This window comes from Pogoniulus pusillus, chromosome 36, assembly GCF_015220805.1.
Source record: "Pogoniulus pusillus isolate bPogPus1 chromosome 36, bPogPus1.pri, whole genome shotgun sequence".
NCBI lineage: Eukaryota > Metazoa > Chordata > Aves > Piciformes > Lybiidae > Pogoniulus > Pogoniulus pusillus.
In genome coordinates this window covers 10,923,415-10,944,939 of record NC_087299.1, presented here as the reverse complement: position 1 = coordinate 10,944,939, position 21,525 = coordinate 10,923,415, and the positions used below count along the sequence as shown (strand labels likewise).

General features: G+C 51.4%; 1 protein-coding gene and 1 long non-coding RNA gene across 6 annotated transcripts in view; one reads left to right on the top strand and one right to left on the bottom strand.

Moving 5' to 3' along the window:
- KAZN (kazrin, periplakin interacting protein) overlaps nucleotides 1-21,525 on the bottom strand; it is a 265,843-nt gene that overhangs the window by 26,890 nt on the left and 217,428 nt on the right. The window contains exon 1 of one of the 5 annotated variants that reach the window (XM_064172328.1): nucleotides 2,021-2,307. The exons of the other annotated variants lie outside the window; for them this stretch is intronic. Within the exon in view, the coding sequence (XP_064028398.1) occupies nucleotides 2,021-2,177 (157 nt within the window). The 5' untranslated portion in view covers nucleotides 2,178-2,307. Of the gene's footprint in view, nucleotides 1-2,020; nucleotides 2,308-21,525 lie in introns of those variants that run through there. 5 annotated transcript variants of the gene reach the window in all.
- LOC135190680 (uncharacterized) lies at nucleotides 2,351-4,013 on the top strand. Its single transcript, XR_010308604.1, has 3 exons — nucleotides 2,351-2,626; nucleotides 2,989-3,081; nucleotides 3,834-4,013. It is a non-coding gene; the product is annotated as an uncharacterized LOC135190680 (long non-coding RNA).

The window sequence follows — 21,525 nt, the reverse complement described above, 5'->3', positions numbered from 1 at the left end:
ATAATCATTTTACAGACCCTGCAGAAGCGTATATGGAGAAAAAAAATGGCAAAAAGAGAAATGATAAAATCTTTGTGCTAAGGACACCACTTAAGAGACCCTTACTAGTCAAGAGCATAGACTCATAGAATCTCTTTGGCTGAAAAAGACCTTTGGTCATCCAGCTCAACCATTCTATAACTGCCACATCTGGGGCTAAACCATGGCACTCAGCACCACATCTCTGTGTCTTTTAAAGCCCTCCAGGGACAGGGATTCAGCCATCTCCCTGAGGAACCTGCTTCAGTGTTTGTGCATGGTGTGACCCTTTAAAGCTTTGGCCTAGAATACATAAACCCACAAACACAAATGTACACAGGCATCCCTCCTGGAATGGGGAATAGCAGGGACACAGGATGGAGAACATTAGAAGGAAACAGTTATTAAAACACTGGGGATGAATCAAGCTATTCCAAAGAGCATCTCTTCGCCTGAGATCATTAAGAAGCTTCTAAGCTTGGGACCTGTCTCTCTTGCAGCAAGGCACAACCAAACTCTCTTCCCCAGCAGCCTACATGATGTAGACTTTTACCTCCACTCAGCACATCTCTGCAAGGAAATGTAGAGGAAAAGCCCAAACCACCAGAAACAAGAGCAGAGCAGGAAGATCAGCCACAGCTACCTTCCTGGTGTGCAAGCAGCCAAGCTGTGCAGAACACTGACCACAAACTCAAGAAAGCATTTGGGTACCTCAGAATGCTGGATTTGATGAAGGATCCAATTACCACCACTGCTCAGGTCCTGCTGGTGCAAAGCCAACATGCCCAACCTCCCCTATCGACAGCTGAGCACCCTGATGGACTCACAGTAGCTCAAAACCAAGCATGAGGCAGAATCATCTCCTGGCGGGGAGAAGCACCAGGGCCTATAATTTATCCACCACACCTTCAGCCAGCTCCTATTGTCACACAGCCCAGCTATGTCCCTGGGTGCAGCATCTCGCACAGTGCTGCATGACTTTGGAGGAGCTACAGGCCACCACCACTTCCTCCTGGCTGGGCACTGGGACAAAGCCACTGGGGTTAATAAAACGAATTTTGGCTCCACACATCCATCCTTTCAAACAGAAAACTTTCCAGTCCCTCCCCTGCTGCTGCTGTGATGCTCAGGCGAGTGAACTGTTGCACCTGGACATGGGTATGGACGCTCCTGATCAAGTTTGGGTTAAAGCTTTTACCCCACCCCTGTAATCCCTTACAAACACCATTTCTGGGCTTCTCCTTCAGGTAGCCACCAGCTTGGCATCAATGCTCCCATAGAGGCACAGTTCCTAGCACTGGACACCCAGGTGCACACCCCAACCGTTCACCACCAACCAGTGCTGGCAGGCAGCACACCACCTGCCTGCAGAGTTTCTCCCTGCATCTTGGCACCCCCCAAGCACCCCCCACCCCAAAATTAAAAGAAGTATCCCTCCCTGCCACCTGGAGCCTGCTCGCTTGGCTGGTCTGCTGTCTCACAGCAGATGTACAGAAATGAGAGCCGACAGAAACCTCCAGCGCACGGCGCTGGGATGGGTCTGAGGGGTGTCTGGGGAAAGGCTGGAGGGTGCAAAGCCTCTCAAAACAACCCGTGGTTGGAAGGCAGATGCTGCTCGGCTACGACCGCCACCCCTCCCCGAGCTGTCTGCGAGCCCTTCGCAAGCGGCCGGAGCGCTCCAACTTCTCCGCCAGACAAAATGGACTACGGAGCGTGGGCAGCCACCTCCTCGTCCTCCTCCACACCGCCGCAGGGTGCCCGAGACCCCCACCCAGCCCTCAGCTTCATGCCGGGTGCGGGAGGCCGGCGTGGGCACCCACGGCCACCCTCCTGCACGGCCCCGGCGAGCTCCGAGGCGAACGAACTCGGCAGCCGCCGGCGTTGTTTTGTTTCTCCCATGAGGAAGCGAGCTCCGAGAGTATAAAGCGACCCGGGGAAGGCAGCCACGTCGGGCTGCAGCCCCACATGCGAGGCAACAGGAACCCGCCGAAGAGCCTCTTACCTGCGTGAGCTAAGCAGGGGCACAGCACCCTGCCCCTCGCCCCGTCGCCGGCCGCCCCTCGCCGTCCCCGGCCGGCCGAACAATAGGCCGGTGGCGGAGCGAAGCCCAGCTCGCAGCGGCACGTCCCCGGCTTGCTCTCCTCCTGCTCCGACTTCATGGCGGGGAACGGCAGCAGCGGGGGTCTCCAGGGTCGGGGGTCCCCGGGGCGGCAGACTCCTCCCCGGCACAGCGCGGAAGTGCGGCGGACGCTACCTGCCTTGGGAATTTGACCCCCGCCGGCCAACCCGAGTTTCCCCGGCCTGATGTCACGCCGGCAGAGGAGTGGCTTTGCCCGCAGCCCAGCCAAGGGTCGCGGGGGCCCGCAGCGGGCCAAGAGCTCTCCCCAGCGTCCCGCAGCAAAGAGCTGCGCAGGAACCCGCAGCTCGGCCGGCGGCGGAAATGATTCGCAGCTCGCCGGTCCATCGCTCCGCCGCCACCCACCGAGCGGTGGCAGAGAACACGCACCGTGCCCCCACCGCGTCCCAACCGTGTCCCCACCGCACCGGCGTGGCCTCCGCTCCACAAGCTGCCGGGACTCAGCCATCAAAGAATCGGAGAATCACTAAGGTTGGGAAGTCCTCCAAAGCTCATCCAGTCTAACCATCAAGCTAAGACCGCCCTGGCCAATAAACCATGTCCCTAAGTGCCACGTCCATGCGCTTCCTCAACATCTCCAGGAACGGTGTTTCCACCACCCCCACCCTGGGCAGCCTGTTCCAGTGCCTGACCGCTCTTGCAGGGAAGAGGTTTTTCCTCAGCTTCTGGGTGGGGAAACTGAGGCAGGAGAAAGGGAACAGAGAGCCAAGTGCACAGCTGAGCCTTGTAAGGGAAGCAGAGGCAGCATTTGCCCTTGCAAACAGTAAATATAACAACAACAACAATAATAATAATGATGATGATGATGTTATTGTTATGGTTATTTTGCCCAGGCTGGATGTGTTGCACACACTCATGGCTGCAGGAGGACCACTGCAGACCAGCCCCCACCTTCCACCTCCAAACCACCAGGGTTGGACCCACAGGTGAAAAAAAGCACAGATGGGGAGCTAGTGGGATGGGGTGAGCAAGTCAGCAAGAATGCAGGAGTCACTTGCTCCAGCAAAATAAAAGCTGAATAAAAAGTGTGGAATGTGGGTTGGTGAGGCTGCAGATCAAATACAGGGTTCAGTTTTGGGGCCACTCACTCCAAGAAGGACATTGAGAGGCTGGACTGCATCCAGAGAAGAGCAAAGGAGCTGGTGAAGGGTCTGGAGAGCAGATCTGATGAGGAGCAGCTGAGGGATCTGGGGATGTTCAGCCTGGAGAAAAGGAGCCTAAGAGGAGAGCACCTGGCTCTCTACAGCTCCCTGAAAGGAGGTTGGAGCCAGCTGGGGGTTGATCTCTTCTCCCAAGGAACAAGTGATAGGATGAGAGGAAATGGCCTCAAGTTGCACTGAGGCTAGGTTGGACATGAGGAACAATTTCTTTGCTGCAAGAGTAGTCAGGCATTGGAACAGGCTGCCCAGGGTGGTGGTGGAGCCTCCATCCCTAGAGGGGCTGGTTTCAGAGCCGTGGAGATGTAGTGCTGAGGGACACGGTTTAATGGTGACCTGGTAGTGCTGGGCTAGCACTTGGACTTGAAGATCTTCAAAGTCTTTCTCAACACAAATGGCCTGGGGACACTTTGCAGGCAGCTCCCCCCAGACCTCTCACTCCACCCTAGAACAACAAGACCTGTCTAAAGTTCAGAACAGACAATCCAAGAGAGCAACCACTATATTCTTCTTTTTAACAGCTCCTGGCATGCAAAGCCTCAGGAAGCCACTACAGACCCAGCTCCCCTACCCTGCAGCAGCAGCATCTCAGGCATGGGGAAACTGAGGCACGCCCTGCACGTCTGGGCTTTTTTGGAAGTGGGTGTCAGAGTAGACCCATGGGAGGAGAGAGCTGCTCCCAGAGAGGAAGAGATGCAGCCACGGTCTGCATCATGCCTCTACCAACAGGCAACCCTTGGTCAATAAACCAGCTCCTCACCCACCTCCTGACCCTGCCTGACTGCATGCCCTGCTGCTGGGCATTGTCCTCAACCTCACTGGCAGCTTGGGAAGGGGAAGGAAGTTGGTTCTAGTTTGCAAGCAGCCCTGTTTCTCATTTCAACAATCTCTAGTGCATGCACCAGGCTGGCACTGGCACGCTGCATGCCACAGCCAGGGTGTGTGATGACCCTCCATCACCCCAAGCTCTGCCATCACCAACCTCTGCTCCTCCAAGCCCAGAAGAGCTCTGCTCCTGGCCACTGCGTCACCTCCCATGGCTCCCTGGTTGCACAACTCCCCTCCCGAGGGAACAAGTCAGAGCCTGTCCTTGCCGACTCAGCTCCCAGTGTGGTGAGGACACCGCCGTGGTTTGGAACAGCCCTGCGTGAGCAAGGGAACACCGCTGGAGCTGGGAGCACCTGAGGACTGAATTCTGCTTCACAGCCAAGCAGAGTGCAAAGGTGACTATGAACTTCTTGGTGTGACCTGCATGGGAAATTGCAAAGCGGTGATGCCATGACAAAAGCAAAGGGAGGAGGTTCTCTGCATCATGGGTGTTACACAAGCCCCAGGCTCTCCAAGAGCAGCTCCTCCAACCTGCCATGCTCATCTCCTGGCAAAAGAGCCTGGTGAGTGAGCCAATCCTTGCTCCTGCTGACTAATGGTTGCTTGCACTCACAGCACCCTTTCTCACCCCAATGCATGCACACAGTGGGAAGTTCCACCTGAAAGTGAAGAGAAACTTGACTTTGAGGGTGCTAGAACCCTGGAACAGGCTACCCAGAGAGGTTGTGGAGCCTTCTTCTCTGGAGAGATTCCAAACCCACAGTGACACTGTGATCCTGGGCAAGCTGCTCTGGGTGCCCCTGCTTTAGCAGGGGATTTGAAGTGGATAATTTCCAGAGGTCCTTTCCAACCCACTCCATACTGGGATTCTGTGCTGAGACAGTGCAGTGCTGCTGCTCTTCAACCCAGCAATGCTGCCTGAAGGGTCTCCTCTGCCTTATCCCCCTTAGCCAAAAATCCTTTTGGAAAGTGCCCAGAAGAAGGGTGGTGGTTGCTGAGAAGCCTGGTTGTGCCTTGGCTGGGTTGTGGGATGCTCCTGTGTCAGTGACAGCCAGGCTTTCGGCTGCAGTTAAATGGAGGTTGGGGTCTGGGTTTCCTCCCCTTGCTTTGGAGTGACCTGTCACTGCCTGGATGGTGGCAGGGAGGGGACAGCAGGCCTGCAGCAGGAGGAAGCTGAGGCCAGGGTATTTTTGTCCACTGTGTCACGTCTCGTGGATCCTGGCTGCTGGGATCCTGTGCTGAGAAGGGGACAGTCACTGGATGCCACAGCAGGCACATCTGGCCCTTCATCTCAAATCCTAGCAGGGAGCTGCCGGCCTCCTTTAGCCATCCTTGGCCAAGATCCTTCTACAGGGGCAAGACGGACCATTCTCACCAAAGCCCAGCTCAGAAGGGCTCTGCAGAGGAGGCAAGAGAAGACTGATCCAAACCCGGCAGCCTCCACCAGAGGACAGACCTGCACAGATTCAGAGTCACAGAATCCCTTTGGCTGGAAGAGACCTTTAAGATCTTTGAGTCCAACCCAGCACTGCCAGGCCACCACTAAACCATGTCCCTCGGCACCACATCTCCATTGGTTTGAAACCTCTCCAGGGATGGGCACTCCACCACTGTCCTGAGCAGTCTGCTCTGAGGCCTGACAACCCTTCAGGGGAAGAAACTGTTCTTCATGCCCAAACTAAACCTCCCCTGGTGCAGTTCCAAGACATGTATACCTCTGGAGAGGAGCTGGTCCTTGCTTAGCTGCATCTGATCTGGAGAACAGAGCTGTCTGTAAAATCTGCACACTCAGTTGACTGGAATGGACAAATCAGGAGACCTTGCACAAGGTCTTCTCCAGCACAACACCACCTCCTTCCAGGAAACCCTTGCTGAAGCATTTTCCCACACTCATGGAAACTCCCTTTCTCCAGCTTCATTTCTCACCAGAAAAAAAAAAGGATAATGAATTGAGGAGAAGTTTCAGAAGAGCTGACCGCATTCCACACACACACCCCCCACACCCCCCCCCAGTTCCTTCCAGGAAAGCTTTTCTCCAGAACTGACACATTTTTGTCAAACATTTCACTGTGACAAACTGGCTTTGTCAGCGAGGAGAGAGCTCGTCTGGGAGTTCGGGGAAGCCTCTGTCTGCTTTCCCTGAGTTTAAAAAAAAAACAAACAAAAAAACAAAACAAAAAAAAAAACCTGCTGGTGGGGAGCAAAACAGAAGGTGTGAGGTGAAGGAGGAATTAACAGAGATCTGGCTCCAAAACCAGAGGTGGTGATGAGAATCATTTTCACACAGGAATTTGGCACTGCTTGGCACCTCCTCCTTCTCCTCTGGCATTGATGGAGTATTTTAAAACTCCTGAAAAGTGCACATGCACAGCTTGGAGTTTTTGTGGTGATTTACAGAATCCCAGCATGGCAGGGGTTGGAAGGAATCTCCAGAGATCATCCAGTTCAACCCCTTGCTAAAGCAGGGGCACTCACAGCAGCTTGCCCAGGATCACCATACCCAGGTGGGTTTTGAGTCTCTTCAGACAAGGAGACTCCACAACCTCTTTGGGCAGCCTGTGCCAGGCCTTCAGCATCTTCACATCAAACAAGTTTCTCCTCTTGTTTAGATGAAACCTCCTGGGTTCCACTTTGTGCCCCTTGTTCCGTCACTGGGCAAGCCTCTTGCCCCCACCCTTTGGCTCTTGCTGAGCATAGCTCAGATCCCCTCTGGAGCTGCTCTTCTGCAGGCTCAACAGCCCCAGGGCTCTCAGCCTTTGCTCCTCACAGAGATGCTCCAGGCCCCTCAGCAGCTTTGTAGCCTCCACTGGAGTCTCTCCAGTAGTTCCCTGTCCCTCTTGAACTGGAGAGCCCAGAAACAGACCCAGGACTCCAGATGTGGCCTCAGTAGGGCAGAGTAGAGGGGTAGGAGAACTCCCTCCACATGCTGGCTGAATGCACTCCAGGACACCATTGGCCTTCTTGGCCACAAAAGCTAATTGCTGGGTCACAGGCAACTTTTTGTCCACCAGCACTCCCAGGTCCTTCTCCACAGAGCTGTTTTCCATCAGATCAACCTTCACCTGCACTGGTGCAAGAAACTGCTTCTCCCTAGGTGCAGGACCTTACACTCGCCCTTGCTGAACTTCATGAGGGTCCTCTGCCTAGAGCTTCCTCTGCCTACCTCTCCAGCCTGGCCAGGTGTGGCTGAATGCCAGCCTAGCCTGACAGGGTCCCAGCCACTCCTCCCATCAGCAAACCTGCTAAGGAGTCACTCTGCCTCTTCGTGCAGGTCATTGATAAAGACATTGAACATGACTGGACCCAGTCATGAATCCAGGGGAACATCACAAAGCTACAGACCTCCAACTAGACTGCATAGCTGAGCCATTAAAGCATCAATGGAGACACAAACCCAAAGCTGCTTTCTGTGTCTCTGTGTTCTGTTTTCTGTGTATGGCTGTGTGCCATACACAGCCACTTTCCCCTACTTCAAAACCACTTTGCAACATCAAGAAGCCCAAAAGTAAGGAGCAAAAAGCAACCATCACCATGCCAGTTCCTATCCTCCTGGCTGAAATCTCCTCTGGTGGTTTCCTGAGCTCATCACAATAATTTCTGTTGTGTTTTTTTGGCTTTTGGGGTTTTTTTACATTTTGCCATGACAATTCCAGTTATCATCACAAACATTTTATGCCTAACAACTTCTGGCTTCCTAATGCTATTTTCATTTGAATGCTACAAGGCTGTAATGAGACTAAAGATAACAGCCACAAAAATAAATGATACAGATCAAAAGAGGGGGGAATTGGGGAAGAAAGAGGGAAACAAAGAGAAATCACCCACTAGCAATCAAAGAGTAAAGCTGAAGGTAAGCCAATGGTGTGTTCAGATGGCCAAGAAGGCCAGCAGCATCTTGGCTTGGATCAGCAATGGTGTGGCTAGCAGGTCTAGGTAGGTATGCGGTTTTCCCCCTGGCCACACCTTGAGTACTGGGTTCAGTTTTGGGCCTCTCACACTCTAAGAAGGACACTGAGGTGCTGGAGCATGTCCCAGGGAGAGCAGCTAAGCTGGTGAAGGGCCTTGAACACGAGACTTGTGAGGAACTGCTGAGGAGAGACCTCACTGCCCTCTACAACTACCTCAAAAGAGGTTGGAGCTGGGTGGAGGTGAGACTCTTCTCACATGGAACAAGTGGCAGGGCAAGAGGAAAACAGCCTTAAGTTGTACCAGGAGAGGTTCAGGTTGGATATTATGAAAAGCATCTTCCCAGAAGGGGCTCTCAGGCATTGGAAGAGGCTGCCCAGGGAGATGGTGGAGTCACTAACCTTGGAGATACTTAAAAGCTGCGTGGATATGGTGCTGAGGGATGTGGTGTAGTGGCAGTGGCTTGGCAGAAGTGACTGTGAGCCCTAAGTGAGTGGTTGAACTTGATGGTCTCAAAGGTGTCTTCCCACCTCAACAGTTTTATGATGACTGGGGAAAACAAAATAAAAATGTATTCTGGGGGGGGGGGGGTCATTTCACCTGCTTCCTAAATCCCAACACAGGCCACTCTGCTCCAACCTGGGTGAGGAGCTCCTCTGCTTTGAAGCACTGTGAGAAGAGAAGCAAAGCCCCAAACCCTCTTTCCTGAGCTTGTTGCTAGTTTATTTTCATGTCACTGATGGGCCACACACCCAAAACCTCAGCTGTGTCCCTTGCAAGCCACCTGGCCTCAGTGGCACCAGTTCTATCCTCCTGCCACATCTGGGTCAGTGGCTAACATCAGCAACTTCTGCCCACCCTGCCCCACTTTGTCAGTGCTAAGGAGCACACAGGGTTGATGAACAGAACCCAGGTCCTGGCTCAGAATCCTAGAGGTCTTTTTCAACCAAAAAGCTTCTAAGGTCATCCAGTCCAACCATTGACCTAACATTACCATGGCCACTAAACCATGTTTCAAAGTGCCAAATCCACAGGTTTCTTGAACACCTCAAGGCATGTGTACTCCACCATCTCCCTGGGCAGCCTGTTCCAGTGCCTGACCACACTCTGAGTGAAGAAACTGGTCCCAGTGTCCAATCGAAACCTCTCATGGTACAACCTGAGGCCACTTCCTTTCGTCCTCCCACTTGATACAAGGAAGAAGAGCAGCTGCCATGGAGCTGACAGAGCTGGCCAGCTGCCCAGCTGGAGTATTGATCAGTGAAACACAGAGCTCTGAACCACTGAACCCCCACCAGAATCAATATTTTCCTTCTAAAACTAACACTGGTTGGAGGGGGGCCGTGGCGGGAGGAGGAGACACAGACCTCAGCTAATACAGATTCAGTGTTGTTCTGGGTTTTACATTATTCATTGAACCTCATCCTATGTCATGCTGCAGTGAATATATTACCATATATGATGACAAAGAGATTACCCAACTCCTGCAAAGACACCATAAAGCAGCAGCTCACTCAGATCCTTCCTCTGGCAATCCCTCATTAGCCACGTGTAATTAAGTTGCTATACATTGAGGTTGTGCCTCTGCCACCAGCTCTTCATGGTGAAAGACTGGAATAATAAATCAAAATAATGATGAAGCTGAGAATCCCAGCATGGGGGAGTTGGAAAGGATCTCCACAAATCATCCAGTACAACCCCTCTGCCAGAGCAGGACCACAGGAACACATCCAGATAGGGCTGGAAAACCTCCAGAGGAGACTCTACAACCTCCCTGGGCAGCCTGTTCCAGCTCTGTGACCCTTACAGTAAAGAAGTTCCTCCTCATGTTGAGATGGAACTTCCAGTGCTGTAGTTTACACCCTTGTCCTATTACAGGGCACAAGTGCACAGAGTCTGTCCCCTCCTTCTTGACCCCCAACCCTCATATATTTATAGACATTGATGAGATACCCTCTCAGTCTTCTCTTCACCAGACCAAACAGCCCCAGGTCCCTCAGCCTCTCCCTCAATCATCTTCGTAACCCTCCCTTGGACTGTCTCCAGTAGATCCCTTTCCCTCCTGAACTGGGGAGCCCAGAACTGGATGCAGTATTCCAGGTGAGGTCTCACCAGGGCAGAGCAGAGGAGAAGAAGAACCGAGGGTGGTGGAGCACTGGAGCAGGGTGCCCAGAGAGGTGATGGAGTCTCCATCTCTGGAGTCATTCAAAACCCACCTGGACACTAAAACTTTCTCTAGGTGAGCCTGCTCTGGATCACACAGGAGCTGGGCTAGATGACCTCCAGTGGTCCCTTCCAACCCCTACCATGCTGGGATTCTGTGACTGATGGAGTCAGAAACCTGGCAAAGAAGAGTACCCACCACTTGACCATGCCCAGCATCCCCATGGCTATCCATGTGGGACCATGAACACAACAGGGCTCATTTTAGCCTGGAGAAGAGGAGGCTCAGGGGTGACCTCATTGCTGTGTACAACTACCTGAAGGGACATTGTAGCCAGGTGGGGGTGGGCCTCTTCTCCCAGGCAACCAGCAACAGAACAAGGGGACACAGCCTCAAGTTGTGTCAGGGAAGTACAGGCTGGATGTTAGGAGGAAGTTCTGCACAGAGAGAGTGATTGGCATTGGAATGGGCTGCGCAGGGAGGTGGTGGAGGCACCGTCCCTGAATGTGTTCAAGAAAAGACTGGATGAGGCACTTGGTGCCATGGTCTGGTTGACTGGATAGGGCTGGGGAATAGGCTGGACTGGATGATCTTGGAGGTCTCTTCCAACCTGGTTGATTCTATGATTCTATGATTCAGGGTAGACATCAAATGATGCTAGAGCAGAATTTGGGGTTGCTTGAAGGAATAGCTTGGAAAAAAAAAGAAAATAAGTGAATCCAGCCATGTTGGAATGGGTTCAGCTCTGCAAGGCAGGTGAGAAAAGCTCAGGGAAGGTACTGAGATCAATGACCCTGTGTGCCCCGGACAGATTCTCTTCTCCTCCCATCCCCTGCATGTATTAACAGAATATTTAGAAATCAATTGAAAGCAATTAATCAGCCAGAGGGAGATAAGGGCTAATGAAGAAAAGAGATTAGCTGTTGATGCACAAACAGAGCTCCTCCAGGGAGGAACTGCTGTGGTTGGAAGCCTCCTCTGAAAATTGCCTATTAGCTCCACTTAAAAAAAAAGGAATTTCAAAGAGGCAACCTGAATAATTAAAAGGAAGAGTTAATGGTTCATGCTAACAGCTTCTGCAGACCTCTCTTTGTTAACCAACATGGCCCACTGAAAAAAAAAGGACCTGCAGAGTCTTAAATTGCGACCTAGTTTAAGAGAAACAGGGAACTACTGGAGAGTGTCCAGTGGAGGCTATGAAGAAGCTGAGGGGTCTGGAGCATCTCTGTGAGGAGGATGAGAGCTGTGAGGATGATCTCTGAGAGCCCTGGGGCAGCCCTAGAGGGGATCTGAGCGATGCTCAGCAAGAGCTAAAGAGTGGGGAGCAAGAGGTTGGGGCCAGGCTCTTGTCAGTGGTGCTAAGTCACAGGACATGGGGCAGTGGGCACAAACTGGAACCCAGGAGGTTCCCTCTGGATGAGAGGAGAAACCTGTCTGTTGTGAAGGTGCTGGAGCCTCAGATCAGGCTGCCCAGAGAGGTTGTGGGGTCTCCTTCTCTGGAGACTTACAAGACCCATCTGGATGTGTCCCTGTGTCACCTGCCCTGGGTGGTCCTGCTCTGGCAGAGGGATTTGACTCGATCTCTGGAGGTCCCTTCCAACCCTCACCTCTCAGATTCTATGATTCACTGGGCACTTTCCAGGGCACAAACTGGAACCCATGAGGTTCCACCTGTGCAGGAGGAGATACCTGCTTAGTGTGAGTGTGCTGGAGCCCTGGAGCAGGCTGCCCAGAGAGGTTGTGGAATCTCCTTGTCTGGAGCGGTTCCAAACACCCCTGGGTGTTGTGATCCTGGGCAAGCTGCTGTGGGTGCCCTGTCTTGGCACAGGGGTTGGACTGGATGCTCTCCAGAGGTCACTTCCAACCCCACCATGCTGGGATTCTGTGAACCATTGTAGAAACTCCAAGCTATGCACATGCAATGTGCTTAGGATGGTCCCCAGATGCCACGTGTGAACTCAGGGATTCTGTGAACATAGCTGGGACACAGAGAAACCCCAAACTCACCCCCAAGTGCTACGAGCAGGCTGAAAACTGAGAGTCAGACACCAACCACTGCTTTTTAGTCCTGAAATACTTGCAGTATTCTGCTGGGTGGTGTGACCAAAACTATTTCATACCTATGCCCAGAGGCAGAAGAAGCCATTTACAGCTGCACTTGGTGCCTGCCTGGAATTAAATAACAAATTAGGTTGCAAAGTTAATAAAAGTGACAGCTTTGTATTAATCTTTGCACGAACTGCAGAGCTCTGAGCCAGCAGCCCTCGAGCCACGTTAAGAGTCATAGGGTTAGGGGAAAGGCAAATCAAATCTAAACCTAAAGGAAAATAAAATCAAACTGAAACCAAATGCAAGCAGAGCAGCAGAAGCCATAGAAGACAAATGTCAGTGTCAGCAGTAAAAGTGCAGGCAGAGGATTGCAATCCAGGGATGGATCTCCATAGAATGGGCTCGGCGTTGGTCACCCTGTGGGGGCTTCCACCTTTCTTGCTAGGGTGGAAAAGTCCATCCTGGAGACGGTGGGCATGAAGGAACCAAAGCAACCCAGCCAAGCAGAAAAAAAGAACACCTAACTTTTTTAGATGTCCAGCCAGAGGTTGCAGAACATTGATGCTTTCTGGAGGATGCCATGCTCTGGAGAGTTTTAGCTGGGGGCTGGGGAGGTTAAGCATTTCCTGAGAGGCTGCTTGAGGGACCTGGAGTTGTTGTTCAAGCCTGGAGAAAAGGAAGCTGGAGAGAGACCTTCTCCTTCTCTACAACTCCCTGGAAGAAACTTGGAGGCAGGTAGGAGTTAGTCTTTTCTCTCAGACATAATACAAGAGGAGAGGTCCTCAGATTACAGCAGAGGAGGTTTAGGTTGGACATGAGGAACAATTTCTTCCCCCAGAAGGGTTGTCAAGGCCTTGCCCAGGCTGCCCAAGGCAGTGGTGGAGTCTCCATCCTTGGAAGGAGTTCAAAGCTGTGTAGATGTGGTGCTGAGGGACATGCTTTGGTGGTGACCTGGCAGTGCTGGGTTAAAGGTTGGACTTGATCTTCAAGGTCTCTTCCAACCAAAACAATTTTACAGTTCTATAAATTCCTCCTGCATCAAAGCTCCAGGGGAGCATGGAGGGACCAAGAATATCAAAGTCCAGGAGAACACAACACTTACACCTGCTCCTGATGGACCCAAACACTTCATCATGGCTGGCAAAAAAACAGCTTAAGGACCCATTTGAATTTTAAATTGTGCTAAATGCTTTCCAGAGCTCTCCAGGACACATTCAGTGCCTCCTTAATGTTGTGGGGCAGATGTGCAAAACTCTTGATGTCAAAGAATCGTAGAATTAACCAGGTTGGAAAAGACCTTCAAGATCTTTGAGTCCAACCTATCACCTAACACCTTCTAATTAAGTAAGCCATGGCACTCAGTGCCTCATCCAGCCTCCTTTTAAACACCTCCAGGGAGGGTGCCACCTCTCAGGGCAGCCCATTCCAGTGGCCAATCTACCTGTTTAAAATCCTATTTTAATGGGTCCTGTTGTCCTTGCATCTCCCACCAGGGGATGGTGACACTGCCATGGTGAAGGATCCTGGCTCAAATGAGGCATTCCTGATATTCCCAGCATCATTGCTAGGGTGCAGAAAGGAGGAGAAGAAAGAGAGGTGGGACAGGAGCTCATGCATGGAGTAGAGAGGAAAAGGAGAGAGGTTATCAAAGCAAGATGTGCAGCAAGGGGAGTTGCCAAATTTCATTGCTTTACCACAAGCCTCACAGTGTTTATTTGGTTTGGATTATTTTCTTTCTTCCCCTCCCAAACTTCAGTCTCTTAACTCAGATGCACTCATGAAAATCTCAGCTTTCAGCTTATAAATAAAGTTCATGACCCTCCACCAGGGTAAGAAAAAAACAACCTACTTGGTTTCTCCTTGTGGGCTGCACAGAAAGCAAAGGGAATAAAAGGAAGCCTTTAGCTCTTCTGAATTACCTTCATAACCTGAGCCATGGTTTTCCAATAGCTGGAGTTGGAAAACAAAAATGGTATTAAACTCTAGAGTGATTAAGGTTAGAAAAGGCCTCTAAGATCATTGAGCCCATCTGTCAACCCAACAGCACCATGTCCCCAACTACCACAGTCACACATTTCTTCAATACCTCCAGGGATGAGGACTCCACCACCTCCTTAGGCAGCCTACTCCAATCTCCAACCACTCGTGAAGGAAGGAAATTTCTCCTGATACACAACCAAAACCTTCCCTGGTGCAACTTGAGACCATTTCCTCTCATCCTCCTGGACAGTTACGATGCTAGGAGTCAGGTACCCATGAAGCAATTTTATCAACTCAAAGTTAAATGTGACCAAGAATAAGAATTCAAGCACAGGCTACAAAAATGACATTGAGGGGCTGGCGCAGGTCCAGAGAAGGGCAACAAAGCTGGTGAAGAGTCTGGAGAACAGGGCTGGGGAGGAGCAGCTGAGGGAGCTGGGGATGTGCAGCCTGGAGAAGGGGAGGCTGAAGGGAGACCTGGCTCTCCACAAGTCCCTGAAAGGAGGTTGAAGCCAGGTGGGGGTTGGGCTCTTCTAGACCAAATAATAGAACAAGAGGAAATGGCTAGGGGAGGTTTAGGTTGGATATTAGGGCAAATTGCTTCCCCAGAAGAGTGGTCAGGCATTGGAACAGGCTGCTCAAGGAGGTGGTGGAGCCACCATCACTGAAGTGTCTAAACCCATGGCATTTACTGGGCATGGTGGTGTTGGGCTGATGGTTGGACTGGATGATCTTGGAGGGCTCTTTCAACTGGAACAATTCTATGGCTGATGCAAAGCATTCATCAGGCAAGACAAAAAAGATGTTCCCTGTCATCTACTTGCACAAAAGCTTAGATGCCATTCACCTTTTCTACCCTGCCTTCACAGGACCTCTCTCCTGAGCTGTGCCCAGCACTGGGCACTGTCCCAGAGCAAATATTGCTGTGCTGAAAGGATCAGGCCAATCACAACAAAAATAGCCAAAGCAGCTCGGGGATTTGGAAGGCAAAAAATAAACCAAATGCAATTCTTCCAACTCAGTGCAGCCAACAGCCTGTGGGAAAATGATGTCCAGTTCTGCCTGCAAGATGTAGCAGGGTGTTTGCAAAGGGGGCATGAGGAAAATTGATGCTGCAGGAACAGCCAGGCTGAGAATCAGGGACAGGGACCAAAATCTAGAATGAGATGCACAACAGAATCAATGAGCAGGGACTTTTTAAGGTGTCAGGTAGTGACAGGAATGGATCCAAGCTAGAGAAAGGGAGATTTATATTGGATATTAGGAAGAAGTTCTTCACCATGAGGGTGATGAGACACGGGAACAGGTTAGGCCAGGCTGGATGTGAGTCTGAGCAACCTGATCTAGCATGAGCTGTCCCTGCCCATGACAGGGGGGCTGGAGCTGGATAATCCTTCCAACCCTGACAATTGTGTGACAATTGGCTTTGGTTGCTGTGCCCTAATCTCAGCACTGTAAATAAAGAGTTTCTAGGGATGAGTTGGAGGCCAGAGCAGTCCCCTGGAGCCAGGTCACCCAAAGATAACTCCAGGATAAGGTTTAAAACTGGAAAAATCAAAGGAATAACTGGTCACTGACACACTGGACACACAATACTCCACCTAGAAAGACTCAAAATTCTTCCAAGCTGTTTTTTTGCCATAGCAAGTCAGAAAGGCTTTTAAGATTTCAGCTGCCAGGACAGCAGCCAAGTCCCCTCTCCCTTGGGGCTGCCTGTGAGACCAAAAGAAATAAAACAATATCTGAAAATCAGGCTGATGGAAAGAGTCTCCATCTGACAGCTCAGTTACTTCCAACCAGAAAACTTCAGATCCTCCAGGAGGAAGCACCAGGAGAGGCAGAGCATGGCCAAAACCTTCACCAAGCTGAGCCACATTTGGTAACTGCCCTGTGCACCAATTTCCACCCTCTTGGAACTGCAAAAGGGATAAAAAACAACAGGGGAAAAAAAACAAACAAACTCTTTTGTTTTTACTGAATGAGATTCACCCTCGCACCAGAGTCCCTGCAGGAGCCCAAATATTTGATGCAGTCAGAAAGAAAACAAAACCATCCCGAAATGACAGCTGAGAGAGAAACAATCTGGGAAGTTTTAACCTTCAAAATCTGCCTTGGAGCTGTGGTTGAGATTCTAGCAGGCGAGGGAGGAAGCGAAGACAGGCTGAGCGGTGCCTGCTTTGGTGCGACAGTTTTGGGGGCTGGTGGTGTTGAAAATAACACCGGGAGGCTGGAGTGAATGCTATGAAAATTCCAAGCGTTAAGAGAATTGATAATGCCAGTTGGATCCTGGGACAGGAATCACGTTGTGGAACGCGCAGCTCTTTGATGCTGCTCAGTGCTATGGATTCCCTTTTATTGGAGGAGGAGAAAAGAGCAAACAGCCAACAAGGAACCCAAAACCTCTTTAGTAACTCAACCTGGTCACTTGCATCAACAGCAGCAGCTCAGCAAGTGAAAAGAAAAACCAAGTCCAGTTCTGGGCTTCTCAGCTCAAAAAGGGACAGGGAACTACTGGATGGTGTCCAGTGGAGGTTATGAAAGTGCTGAGGGGCCTGGAGCAGCTCTGTGAGGAGCAAAGGCTGAGAGCCTTGGGGCTGTGGAGCCTGCAGAAGAGCAGCCCCAGAGGGGGTCTGAGCAATGCTCAGCAACAGCTGAAGGGTGGAGGACAAGAGGCTGGGGCCAGACTCTAGCCAGTGGTGCCCAGGGACAGGACAAGGGACAAGGGGCACAAACTGCAACCCAGGACATTCCACGTGAAGATGAGAAGAAACTTGTTTGGTGTGAGAGTGCTGCAGCCCTGGAGCAGGCTGCCCAGAGAGGTTGTGGAGTTTCCTTCTCTGGAGATTTTCAAGACCCACCTGGATGTGTCCCTGTGTGACCTGCCCCGGGTGGTCCTGCTCGGGCAGGGGGATCTGACTTGATGATCTCTGAAGGTCCCTTCCAACCCTCACCTCTCTGATTCTGTGGTTCATTGGGCACTTTCCAGGACAATCATCCCAAACCCCAGGTAGCACCACAACAATAGACATCTTTCCCTCCTCATCCTCATGCTCACATTGCAACCCCACAACAAGAAGCAGGAAGCAGCCTCCTGGGAGCTGCCCTCTGCTGCTTCACTCCAGCCACAAATCTTTTTCTATTAATCAAACAGCAGCTTGATTTTCTACCAATTAATCCTACAGCCAGCAACTCTGCTCTGGTCTTCTACCACTTGCAAAAATCCTCCTGAAAGATTGCTGGGAGGGGCGTTCTGAAGGGATTATATTGTTTAGTGATCCAGTTATAATCCCCCTGATAAGAGGAGCTGAACCCGGTGGGGAGGAATCAGCTCGATCCTATTTGCAAATAACAATTAAAGGAGAGATAGCAGAAGGTTTACTCAGCCTCTCACCTTATCTCCAAAGCATGTCACAGAGATAGATTATTTGATCCAGCTCTGGTCTGGAAAGGAAAAGAGGGCTCTAGGGAATCCACTCACAACGGGCAAGCCAGGAACGGGCAGCCGTAGGGAAAATCACAGTCATCAAAACCCAGCAGAAATGCACAGTGGGACCTGCAGATGTGAAGGTTTCATAGAATCACAGAACCATAGAATGGTTTAGGCTGGAAGGGATCTCAAAGCTCATCCAATTCCAACCCCCCACCACAGGCAGGGACACCTCCTCTGATTCATCACTGGTGGAGGGACAAATTCCTTATCTCCTTCTCCTGGAAGGCAGTGCTTTGCTGGTTGTTATTAGGGAGCAATACTGTTCCAGCCCCTTTCCTCTGAACCCTGGGATTTCGATAACCTTTCCCATCCTCAGGATGTTTGCACTCCTGTTTTTCACTGTAAGACCTCTTTTTGACCCAATAATTACAGCTATTTAATGACTGCTGAATTTTGAGCTGCAAGGCTGTGCTGATGCAGAGCACATAAAAGGTTATCTGCTGTCATCCCTTGCTCCCATAGTCATTTCAATGATCTGGATGAGGGAACTGAGGCACCCTCATTGAGTCTGCAGATGAATTGGGCATGAATGCTGACCCGCTGCAGGGAAGGAAAGCTTTGCAAAGGGATCTGGCCAGGCTGGATCCATGGGCTGAGGTCAGCTGTATGAGGGTCAACAAGGCCAAGTGCTGGGTCACAACAATCCCCTGAACGCTCCAGGCTTGGGGCAGAGTGGCCGGAAACTGCCTGGCAGAGAAGGATCTAAGGGTACTGGTTGGCAGCAGCTGGAGATAAGACAGGCTGTACCTAGGTGGCCAAGAAGGCCAACATCATTGTGGCATGAGTGTGGCCAGCAGGAGTAAAGAAGTGATTGTGCCTCTGTCCTGGGTACTGGTGAGGCCACACCTCGAGTGCTGGAGTCAGATTTGGGCTCCTCACTCCAAGAAGGACATTGAGGGACTGGAGCAGGTCCAGAGAAGGGCAACAGAGCTGGGTAAGGGTTTGGAGAACAGGACTGGGGAGAAGCAGCTGAGGGACCTGGAGGTGTTTAGCCTGGAGAAGAGGCTGAAGGGAAACCTGGCTCTATGCAACTCCCTGAAAGGAGGTTGCAAACAGGTGGTAGTCATCTGTTCTTCCTAAAAACAAGAGATAAGATGAGAGGAAATGGCCTCAAGTTGTGCCAGGGGAGGTTTAGGATGGAGATTAGGCAAAATGTCTTTGATGCAAGAGTGGCCAGGCATTGGAACAGGCCACCCAGGGAGGTGGTGAAGAAACCTGTGGCCATGGCACTTGGAGGTTATCATGGCCCTCCTTGCCTTCCACCACTGGTCACCTCTTGGTGTAAATCAGAGTAAAGGGTCGGTGGAAATGCAGCAATTCACACCCACTGAAGCTCTCATTTCCCCTTTTCCATCTTGCAGTTGAGATCTGGAGAAGCAGCAGGAGATGGGCGCACAGCAGAAAGCAGGGCGCTGCTCTGACCGGGAACAGTTTCAATCACCCTGACTGCAGGGCGATGTGCTAATTTCCTTTAACTGCTACAGCAGCTTAGTGGCCAAATGAGCAATTGCAGATGCACAAGTGGCCTCATCTGATGGCAGCAAGCAGGAGCTGATGCCTTGGCAATGGGATTAGTGCTGATTTTGCATTTCTTTCCCCCCCAAATCCCCTCCCTTTTAGGGATCTGATGTCCCTTCTGGGCTTGGTCCTCCCAGGCAGAGGCTAACAGGAGTAGCAGGTGTGGGTGGTCATTGCTTGGTCGTCTGAACCTCTCCTTGATGGAAACCCAGGGTGAATTCTTTGTGCCCAAGTTGCTCTGATCAATACCTTTCCTGCAGGGTGGGAGATTTGAAGATGGTTTTATCCCTGGGTGATAACAGGGCTGTGGAGCAGAAGCAGGTGTGATTTAGGGAAGATGGAGAAAACTCAGACTATCTCAATACCACTTAGTGTCCAAATTAGCTTGTCTCCCTTTTAGCTACTCTGATAGCCTTTATTTGTGCAGCTTTCTAGGACATTGACGTTCTGCTTCCTCCACAATCCATCAGTTTAACTCCCTCTCTAAAGCAGTGAGCATGAGTCTTAAAAAAAAAAGAAAAAGGAAACAGGCCCTGATAGGTAGCAGGGAGCCTGAATCCAGCCTCAGGCATGAAGAGCTCCTGGAGGAGAAGAGCCTGGGGTGGTCACGGCCCTACTGACCAATAGGTTGGGCAAACCCGAGAGTTTTGGTTTGGCGTGCAAAAAACCTCCAACAAATGAAAATCTGAGGAGGAAATAAAGCCAAGAGGGTCTCTTGGACCTGTGCAGAGCTTGGCCAAGGACCAGAACATATCAGATTGGGGTGCAGAGCAAACTCCCTTCTGCAGGGTTTTACAGAGTGAAGCAATTCCAGAGCTGAAGAGCATTCCTTAAGGAGATTATCATTCTGCTTCCAGTACAGGCAGCCGCTCTACAAGGTACTCCCATTTGGGCTGTGGCAGTTCTTGGGTGGATTGGGGCTGACCCAGGTTGTCAGCACTGTTGCAGCATTAATCACTCCAAAAGCAAAAGGTTAATTGGAAGTTTTGAGGGCTGCAGGAGGGGAGAGCAAAGCCCTTAATTTGGTGTTGGCATGGAGATGCAACAGAAGGCACTGCAAAGAGTGGTCAGGCATTGGGAACAGGCTGCCCAGGGAGGTGGCGGAGGGAGTGACCATTCCTGGAGGTGCTGAAGAAACCTGTGGATGTGACGCTTGGGGACATGGTTTAGTGGCCATGGTGGTGTTGGGTCAGTGGTTGGACTGGATGATCTTGGAGGTCTTTTCAAACCTTAGTTGTTCTGCAATTCTATACCCATCACCCAAGCTGTGCTTTCAGTACAGCCTCAAACTCCAACAGAGCACAGCTGTTTCTGAACCAACATTTAGAGAACTCCAAAGGGCTGTGAGACAAGCTGGTCTCAGGAACAGAGGAAATCAGTTCACCCTGTCTGGAAAAGGCTTGCTAGAGGGCAGGGTTCCATCCAGAGGGACCTGCACAGGCTGCAGAGGGGGGCCCAGGCCAACCTCAGGACATTCAACAAGCCCAAGTGTAAGGTCCTGCACCTGAGTGGATGCAATCCCAAGCATAACTCCAGGCTGAGCGGGGAATGGCTTAAAGCAGCCCTGAGGAACAGGCCCTGGAGGTCTAGGGTGGTGAAAAGCTCAACAGGAGCCTGCAGTGGGAGCGCAGCCCAGACAGCAACCCTGTGCTGGGCTCCAGCAAGAGCAGTGTGGGCAGCAGGGCAAGGGAGGGGATTCTGCCCCTTGGCTTTGCTCTCCTCACACTCCACCTGAAGCACTGGGTGCAGTTCTGGAGCCCCCAGCACAAGCAGGACATGGAACTGTTGGAGCCATTCCAGAGGAGGCCATGAAGATGCTTAGAGGGCTGCAGCAGCTCTGCTATGAGGATAGGCTGAGAGAGTTGGGGCTCTGCAGCTTAGAGAAGAGAAGGCTTTAAGGAGACCCTGCAGTGGCCTTCCAGGATCTGAAGGGGGTTACAAGAAGGCTGAGGAGAGACTATTGACAAAGTCTGGTAATGAGAGGATGAGGAGGAATGGGTTTGAACTGGAAGAGGGTTCTTTCCAGTGAGGATGGTGAGACACTGGCACAGGTTGCCCAGGGAGGTTGTGGTTGCTCCCTCCCTGGACGTGCTCAAGGCCAGGTTGGATTAGGCCTTGAGAGATCTGTTCTTGTGAAAGGTGTCCCTGCCTGTGGCAGGGGGCTGGAACTGGATGATCTTTGAGGTCCCTTCCAACCTAAACCATTCTATGATTTTATGATTCTGTAGTCAGAAAGTGGCACTTTCATAGCTCTTAACAATGTTAACTTCTGAAAGAG